The following is a 9701-nucleotide window of genomic DNA, read 5'->3' as shown; positions in this document are numbered from 1 at the left end:
ACGATGGACACTGTACTTGATCTGATAAATTTGCATGGCGTCACTAGCAAGCGAAGCGAACGTGCTTACGCGGTTCACTTGGCAGTACAATGGTGAATGCAAGGCGAGGCAACGAACATGTGGGATCGATAACGGGGCAGGACGACGGCATTCAGTTTCTGTCCGTGTAGATGAATTACTGCGTAGTGGTCGTACGCTCGTACTAGGCCTTGTTTAGTTCGCGAAAAGTTGGAAATTTGGCTACTGTACCACTTTCGTTTTTATTTGGCAATTAATATTCAATCATGGACTAATTAGACTCAAAACGTTCGTCTCGCAATTTCCAATCAAACTGTGCAATTAGTTTTTTTTCATCTACATTTAATGCTCCATGCACGTATCGCAAGATTCGATGTGATGGGTACTGTAGCACTTTTCGCGAAAACTTTTCGCGAACTAAATAAGGTAGGATTGCTAGAATGAATGCGCACAGATTTACGCGTTCAAACAGCCATAATCGGCAAGGAAATTGACTGAAGGGCTGCAGTACCAACCTACTCCTACCACGGTAGACGGTACCACCATGTCTTGGGACAGAGAGCAGAGAGGGCACATGGGACGCCGGCGACTGCAAGCGTATCATCCCGCGGGAGGCAGCGGCAACCGGGCAATGCACAAAGGTCAGCCCACGATCCGTGATTCAGTCGGGATGATAATGATCTATGGGCCCTTCACACAGTACACTTGTGATGGATATCTTTTGCGTACCCTATCTGCAGTGCTCGGAGGTCGGAGCAGCCTGGGCTTAGGGCTACAGATGCCAACGGACATAAATCCGCTGGATTTTTTTCAACCCAAACATATACCATAAAAATGTGCACGTTAAAGGCCCACGACTCATCTCGAGTATAATTAGGAACCCAACGGGCGACTCGTGGCCGCAACAGCACGCACACCATATCACCACCGATCAGCAGATAGTAGTACAACACATATTCACAATTATCATATACTCATGTACATATATATATTGCACAACGCAATGAAAAATAACGTAAATGAGAAATCATATTTCACCGACCAATACAATAGGCAGCCACCATAGTTCACATATCAGTGACATACATATATCAACCAATCAGGTTTCAGCCTCCCAATACGGCCGACGCGTAAGCTCGAGTGTGCATGCGCACCACCGCCATCGTAGTGTGGCCGGGTAGGCGAGGGGGAAGGAGCGATCCAGGTTAGGGTGTGGGTTGGGAAGATCAATTTTATATACGTCTCTAAATTGATCAGTCTAGTTAAAGAAAAACTAGAGTATCGTGGGTTGTATGATGGATAAGGTTTAGAAAATACATAGTTTTGCAAGTTTGGCAATACACCCCAAACCTATACCTTCAAATTCAACATATGCTTGCAAATAAACTGGTTTGGCTTTTTGCCCGTTAGCAAACCCACTAATAGACAAATTAACACATGCTCTTGTCCTAATAGGGTAGAAACCTCGGGTTTCCAGTTTCGAGTTTTGATCGTTGTTGTCTCTACTTAGGGGCTGGACGCTGGCGCATGCTACTCTAAATATGGTAGTGGACTGGAATTCATATCTAAATAGAGAAGTTCAATTAAAAATCTAAGATCTAATACATATTCAATACTAAGGAATCATTTGGTGAGGAGCTGCTGAGCTACACCAAATGGCCACACGAGGAGAAGTGTTCTATGGATTTGAAGAGCTGGAGCCCTTTTCATCACCACTACAAAAATGATTTTCGACACTGCCCAAATATTAACCAAGGCGGTCACAAAATCCAACCGCCTCCTAAAATACCTGACGATTTACCGAGGCGGTCGTTTTATTAACGGAGGCGGTCATATTTGCTTGCCTCGCGAAATCGATTTACCGAGACGGTCGTTTTATTGACTGAGCCGGTAAAAAATAACCGCCTCGATAAATCATTTACGGAGACGGACATGTATAGGCGTCTGCCTCCAAAAATCGGGCCCAGCCCACTAACAGCCAGCAATCCACTACCTACCTCGACTATATAATGAAAACCTAACCCTAACCCACTACCAGACTCTCTCTCCCTCCCTTATTCGCGCCGCTCTCATTTGTCCAGGCGGCGCATCTCTCTTCTCTCCCTCTCTTCTCTCGTGCTAGGTGGTAGAGGCGCCGGTGGCGGTGGCCCACGCGCGCCGACGGCGGGTAGCTACGCCGGCCCGCCCCTCCAACGAGCGCCCTCTGGCGGCGGCAGGTGGATCCGGTCCACGAGAGGTCTCGGGGCTCCTTTGCGCTCGGATCCTGCGTGGATGGACGGCGAGTGGAAGGATCCGGTGGTGGCGAGGGCCCCAGATCCGGTGGCAGCTCCGGGGGCCCAGATTCGATGGCGGGACCCCTCCCGGCGGTGGATTCGGTGGAGGACAGTCCCGACAAGCAGCCGTGGATGGGCTCGGCAGACTTTTCCATGGATTTCTCTATTTTTGTTTTTTTATTTGATTTATCGAGGCGAGCATTTAGACCGTCTCCGTAGTTTCTGTATTTACCGTGACCTTTGGATCGAGGCGGTTGCGGTGCATGTCTCCATAAATCCAAAACGCCCGCCTCCAAAAGGATTTTTAGCAGTGCATATACGGACATGGAGCCACGATTTGCTACTCCAACTTGGGGCTCTGGCTTCGACAGAGGAGCAGCAGGACACGAAGCCATGCCAAACATGCACTAAAAGTCAACGTCCAAATCAATCCAATATAATTGCTTGTCTAAATCCATCCATGACAATCCCATAAATATCAGCATGTGAACCTTCGAATTAAAAACTCGTCCACACACTAAAAAGAGACGAGACACTACCAAGTATCTCGAGCATGGAAAACACACGCCTGTTCGTTTGGCTGTGGCTTGTCGTAAACGATCGTAAATTTTCAGCCGGAACAGTATTTTTCTCTCACATAAACCAACCAGCAATACTTTTTTACGACCCAGCAACGATACAAACCAGCCAACCGAACAGCCTATTGTCCACTAGTCGGGTTCCTATAGCCAACATCCACTCCGATCCGTTAAGACCATGCTGCCACCGTGGAATCGCCTAGAACATTCCTTCGTCAAATCTGAAACAGTTTCCTGTATGAGCATAGATCGTGAGTCTAGGTCGCACATACGGGACAGAGAGGACGTAAGGACAGGGTCGTCGACACGCCTGGGCAATCGGTTTTAACCGATGTTTCGGTTCGGTGTTTTCGGTTCTCAAAAACTTCGGTTTGCAGAAACTAGCAGCCTATCGGTTGGTCAGAAAATCAAGAACCGACGAGTTCGGTTTCGGGTTTTTTTTGTTCGTTTTTTCGGTTATAACTGAACAAAGATAACACAACTTCAGAAAAATGCGAATCAACAAATCAGCGTTGACGCCAGGAAGAAGCAAATAAGCAAATTGGCGCACGAACAGTTCACTTCGTCTGGCACACGCATTCACTCCAGAGAGACTGAGAGAAGCAAGCAAGCACAGACAGTAGCAAGCAATCACACAGATCTGCAGACGCGCCACTGCGTCGCTGCCGCCCGCGGCTTGTTCATGCGACTGCTGCCAGCGGCCTGCCCGCATCCGCGACGCGCCACCGCCGCTGCGCCGTGCAGCAGCCACGCCTCCGCCTCAACGCCGCGCTCGCCCGCGCCGCCGCGCCTCACAGTGCGCCAGTGCCGCCGCCGCCACCCGTCGTGACTCGAGAGCAGAGAATGCGAATGGATTTTTTTTTTTAAGAAAAGACGGGAAAATATGTTACATACAGCCTGTTCGACTGAGGTGAAACGATCGTAAATTTTCAGAAAATTATTTTCTCTCACATAAATCAGCCAGCAGTACTTCTTCACAAACCAGCAATGAACCAGTCCAGCCAAACGAACAAGCTGATAAACTTCTTAATATTTACACTAAATCTTACAAAGACCCTCCCGGGGAAAACGAAACTACAACCCAGTCCTTGCAAGATCATGGTCCTCTTGGTTGACCTTGTCGCCGGTGATTAGAGCAATCTGCAGCTTTGAAGCCGACCACCTTCGGGACGAAAGCTCTTCACATTTTTTTCGATGCCACCATGAGTCGCATATCGAGTGCATCGACATGCTGTAAGCTCATTGAACGTCCTGGCTAAAGAATATGGCCGTCGGCCATCACATCGCCGATAAAATAAGGAATCTGATGCCTCAAAGGCCACCAGCAGCCTTGACTCATTGGAGGAAGATACAACCTGAAGAGAAGCAAAATCACCAGAGAAGGTGGGATCCAAATCCAACCCAATTTCTCTACGAGTTGGTAGACATACCTTCCAAAATTTCTCCTTATATCCATTGCCGTATTCTGGATTACAGGACTAGCACTATCGTTGGCACCATGGGCACCAACGGCACCAAGAAAATCACAGGGAAACTGAACACCAACGCAGAAGATAAAATCGATGACATACCTATCGATGTTGAGATTCCCGCAAAAGATATCACCATCAATCACCACATGCACATGCACCTTAGACAGCACCAGAACTTGCTCACCACGAACACAGGCAATAGTAGAGAAACTCGGGAAGGGACAAAAGCTTTCCGACATCTCCACCGGTAAGAAATCCAACCTTATTCTAGGAAAAACTACTCTATTAGAAGAGGATATGTACATTACCCACCGGATCCGCCGTTCCCCAAACACATCGGCGCCAAAAAAGGCCACCGACGGCGAGGAGAAGCAGCGAATCTGGCGGGGAGTCGAGAAATTGCCGGCACGTCGCTTCTCTCTACTGTTGGGGAATGGACGCTTCGAGAGTCAGCTGGCTGGCATACTATCTAGAATGCGAATGGATGAGATCAGGAATTTGGGGATAGGGTTTTCATTGTTTCAGGTTGGTGTAGGTATGTTCACCGTTGGGCCTTCGGTTTGGGCTGCTGCCAGTTGTGCTTTGGAGTCCCGGATGTCAAGTTCGGTTGAACACAAGCCGAGCACCGAAGCCGAAGTTCCCCACCATAGAAAGCGAAACCGAACCGAACAACCAAAAAAACCGACTTTTCAGCTCGGTTCGGTTCGGTTTTCGATTTTTTTTTGTGAAATGTGCGCAGCCTGAGTTGTCGTATCAGATTTGGATTAGGTTTATTGAGATGTGGAGGATGGATCGGTTTATTGAGATGTGGAGGATGGATTCAAGGAGTTTCTAGAAACGATGGAATAAGATGTCGTATCAGATTTGGATTAGGTTTATTGAGATGTGGAGGATGGATCGGTTTATTGAGATGTGGAGGATGGATTCAAGGAGTTTCTAGAAACGATGGAATAAGAAATTTTCAACTATTAATATTATTACTCTTAATGTCCACTATAAGAACTTTTCAGTTAATGATAAACCATCTATGTGCCATAACATACTATCTTCTAGCTAAATACCTTTGATCGTGAACTATAATGTCTTTTCATTTTTCTTTTACATTTTTTGCTCATAGCAAAAGCTAGTTCATTCACATTTTTTGTTCGTAGCAAAAGCTAGATATATAACATTCAAACATATTTAGCTCACGCGCGCGCAGAGGCTTCCCTAGGGCAAACTTTGATTTGGCCGGGTGCTACTAGCGTTCAGCGGGCTAGCGCATCTGGAGATGCAATCCCATTCCCCAGGATGCGCATGGGAGACGGGTACAACAGGTAGTGGACACGGGAGACGCGACACGAACACGAGGTGTGCTCTCTTCTTTCGCGGTGTCGGGCCGCACGCCGCACGCCGCACGCCGCACGCCGCACGCCGCGATGCTTCGGACCTTCCGGGTGGTGCACGGGACAGAGAGCAGGGGAGTCGCCGATCAGGATTCGGAATGGACACGCGCACGCCCGCCCCTGGGATTACTTTAGTGGCCAGATTCATAACCCGGTTGGAGCTACAGCAACTCATTGGGGCTCATACCAGATTTGCCTTATTAGCTGATGATTGTTTGGTTAGTGGCCAGATTTATTTGCTCATGAACTTAGAACGTGCTGCTGTTGGAGCGAGTTTAATAGTGGGATCAGAGCCGGGTTACGCATTTTGATTCAGCAAGGGGAGTCTTGCCGCCGAGAGCCTGACCATTCGGCTCACCGCGGATTGCAGGAATTTTACTGCCGTTGCAAGCGGACTTGCCTCCAAAAGTCAGCTTTTATATAGATATGCTCTTCTTAACCTTGCTAAGCAGAAGTTTCTAGCTTCCCTGAGATCCAAATGCATCCATCCAGGGACGAGATTCCCCTCGGCTTTAGCAAACGGGTGGCTGGCTGACGACCAACGGGGTGCTAGATTCGGCGAAGAAATACTGGCTACTGGGAATGGTGTTCTTGTTCGTCGGTGATATCGGATGGGGTCAGGTTCGGTCCTCCCATCATTTCGCAGTGCAATGGACGGCCAAACAAAGAGGCGGATGGAACCGATTCGTTTGGAACCTGACCTGCTATCTCTTCGCATCTCTCTGGAAGCAAAGATATGGACGCCATTGGCCTGAGGCTGCTGCTATCTCTTCGCATCTGTCTGGAAGCAAAGAAAGATATGGACGGCATTGGCTCCTCACGCAGCAGGGCGGTACGCAATTGCTACCACGAGAGCATATTCCTCCTCCCCTCTAGTTGGATGGATCTGGCATGTGGGTATTCCAAGCAAAAACGCAATTCAAAACTCTATTGACGGAGAAATCGCGATCTGAACTGGACACTCGTTGGCTCGGCGAAGCAGCGAGTAGCAGCAGCCTACGGTCTCCATCTACTTTAGCAGCATAAACGGAACAGAATGAGATGCTTCTCGTTGGATGACGACGACTGACGAGGAACCTAGTCACCCACTGACTCCAGCGTAGCAAGAGCTGCCGACCTGCCGTAGACCTGTTCGGCTCTAGATGATGGAGAAGGTTTATTGCATACCTAATCCAATAATTGAGGTTGAGGGAATCGCCCTCGTCAGCATATAAGAGTGGAGAACAGAATCGTGGCAGGGTTTCATATTCCCAAACCTCAGACGGTTATCTTGGGACGACGCTAATGGCAACAGACTGAAATCGTAGTCAGGCACGCGGAACATATCCGTCCAACTATTTTGCACATGGAAATAAATATGATCGATAATAAACAATGAAATTTCAGGCTTACGAAAACGAATCACTTAACTCAAAAACAATTCTTATTCATAAATAAGATGCTTTGACAGACATTTCTCCATACATATATGCTCATTGTGGTAGACGCAGCTGACCACCTAGAGCTGTATACTTATTCAAATTTAAATTGATTCAGCATGTGGCAACATAGAACACAAGCTTACAGACGACATTTTTCATACTAATAGCCTGGCTTGGCTGCCTCACAGAATAACCAAACGACAACCACGAAATTGCAACGATATAAAAAAAACAACTGAGAAGCAAATCGAAACCACCAGAAGCCCGTCTTACTCAATCAAGCACTCCATCCTTCTCCTCCGCGGCATCCACTTCCTCCCAGCAGAGAAGATTAGCCAGTTTGCGGTCCTTCACAGCATTCTCCGTGCTCTCCCCATCGAAGCAGTGAAGAACAGATTTGGGCGAGGTAGCAACAGCGTCTTCAGCAGCAGCACAAAAGCTCTGGTAGATGAGGAGTCCGCCTCCAGGCAGCTCCTGCTCCACCATGTTGTTGCAGTCATAAACCTCTGCACCGAGTTGCTTTCCCCATGACCCAGCTTGGCCACGGCCACCGAAGATAGTCACAGCAACAGAAAATTCCGAGGGGCCAAAGCACCGAAGGACCCTCTTGACAAGGTCACCATAAGACAGAGCAGTGGCATTGAAGCCCATAACCTCGTAGCTGGCATAGCTGAAACCATCCTCAGGCGTCACATGGATTGTGGAGAATGCAGAGCCATGGATCGCATTCATGGAGTAGCCACAGGGTTCAAAGTCAAAATCACAAATCTCCATCTCAGGGATAATTTCAGAGATACCAGAGAGCTTCGTCATTTCCTTGGCACATGTTGTGTTACCATCACCATTAGTCTTGAAAAAGACTGAAGCTTTCTTTTTGTCCAGACCAGTCATGCACATCTCAAGGTTAACCACTGGTTGCTCTGGGTACTCAGTAGCATAGTAGATATGCCACTTCTGTCCAGGTCTTGCTGGATCTCCAATCACATAAGCATTACCACCAGATTTCAGGCCGCCAAAGTAGCGGTTAAGTGCAGCAACTTCCTCAGAGAAGCTCCTGTGGGGTGCTGGCTGTGCGCCAGGAAAGATGAACGTCCCACGGGAGTACTTCACAGCAGCAAGTGGCATAGACAGCTCTTCAGCAAGCTCAAGGATCCTTGGAATAGTGAGCAGGAGCTTGGTAGTGCCACAGGTCTTGATGACAATCTTCAGAGGATAGATAAACAAGCTTGACTCAGAGAGGACATAGGAGTCAAAATCCTTGTTGGAGAGCTCTGACACGATTGTGCACCGTGCAAGATCCAGAACAGAGTCAATCTGGGCCCTGGAGAGGGCACGCAAACCATGCCCATGAGGGTCGACAAAGACAGGTGCCTCAGAGAATGTGATCTCAAGGCGCTTCTCATAGCCCTCAAACCCGATAGCTGAGACCAGGGGAGCATCAGCAGCAGAAAGAACATCCATTGGAGCAGGTGAATCAGAACACAATGCTGGAGATGGAGGAGGGAGGAGTGCAGGGAGCAAGACAGGGGAACTGGTCGATTATCAGGAAGCAGCAGCAGGCCAGAGGGATTGGTCAGAATCAAAGTGTCAGAAAAGAAATCCTAAACTACTAGAACGAGGAAGCCAAAAGGGATATCAGGATGGCTTCTTTGCGCACTGCAACACAAGAAAAAATTGATGCTATTAGCAACATCTCTAATAAAACAAGAGGTACAATGAAGAGCGTCATTGTGATGACTGATTTTTACGTTGGAGTAAGCAGCAGACTGGAACTTCTTCACGCCTCCGGCAGGTCGAACGTCCTCAATGCTGTAGCCAAGGGGAGCTTCATACATCATGGAACGACTACTGCTAGACTTCTTGCCACCCTTAGACTCCATTAGTACATCAAAATCCTGCAGGACAGACTAGTTAGTGAGTTTATCCATCAGATCCAACAAAAGTTTTCACAGCAAGAAGTTAAAACAAGATCAATTGTTGATGATCCAGGCGTGACAGCTAAAGAAACCACCACAGCATACCACAGTTACACCATTAAGGCCTTGTTTAGTTGGCGAAATTTTTTGGAAAATAGTATTGTAGCACTTTTGTTGTTATTTGGCAATTAATGTCCAATCATAGTCTAATTAGGCTTCAAAGATTCGTCTCGTGAATTTCGTCTAAACTGTGTAATTAGTTTTATTTTTTATTTATATTTAATGCTTCATGCATGCGTCCAAAGATTCAATGTGACGGAGAATCTTGAAAAAATTTGCAAAATTTTGGGAACTAAACGGGCACTAAAGAGGTATGGCCAAAATAAGTGTTTCCAACTAATTAGAGCAACAGATCTAAATAATTCACATTACCAAACATAAACCTGTTTATAAGAAAAACAAATTTAATCCCAGATCTGATGGGAACAAAAGCAAAATTCAGCCTTTTGTATGATTTCATTTACTTCCCAGATGACATGATATCACCTGTAAGAAATCATATGCGTTATCTCACTGAGTTTATAGTTCTTATCCATGAATCGAAATCAAACAAAAAGGTTAATAGTATTTCCTTACTT

General features: G+C 47.2%; 1 protein-coding gene across 1 annotated transcript; it reads right to left on the bottom strand.

Moving 5' to 3' along the window:
- Nucleotides 1-7131: 7131 nt before the first annotated feature.
- Nucleotides 7132-8781, bottom strand: LOC136490889 (S-adenosylmethionine decarboxylase proenzyme-like). The gene has a single exon (XM_066487094.1). It carries the CDS (start codon nt 8606-8608, stop codon nt 7421-7423), a length of 1188 nt encoding a protein of 395 aa, XP_066343191.1. The 5' UTR covers nt 8609-8781; the 3' UTR covers nt 7132-7420.
- Between the last annotated feature and the right edge of the window lie 920 nt (nt 8782-9701).

This window comes from Miscanthus floridulus, chromosome 11 (genome assembly GCF_019320115.1).
Source record: "Miscanthus floridulus cultivar M001 chromosome 11, ASM1932011v1, whole genome shotgun sequence".
Taxonomy (NCBI): domain Eukaryota; kingdom Viridiplantae; phylum Streptophyta; class Magnoliopsida; order Poales; family Poaceae; genus Miscanthus; species Miscanthus floridulus.
The sequence above is the reverse complement of the archived record's forward strand: the minus strand, read 5'-3'. Positions and strand labels throughout refer to the sequence as shown.

Bases quoted from the DNA above. Each gene is read 5' to 3' on its own strand.
- LOC136490889 (XM_066487094.1), bottom strand. From the start codon at position 8,608: ATGGATGTTCTTTCTGCTGCTGATGCTCCCCTGGTCTCAGCTATCGGG.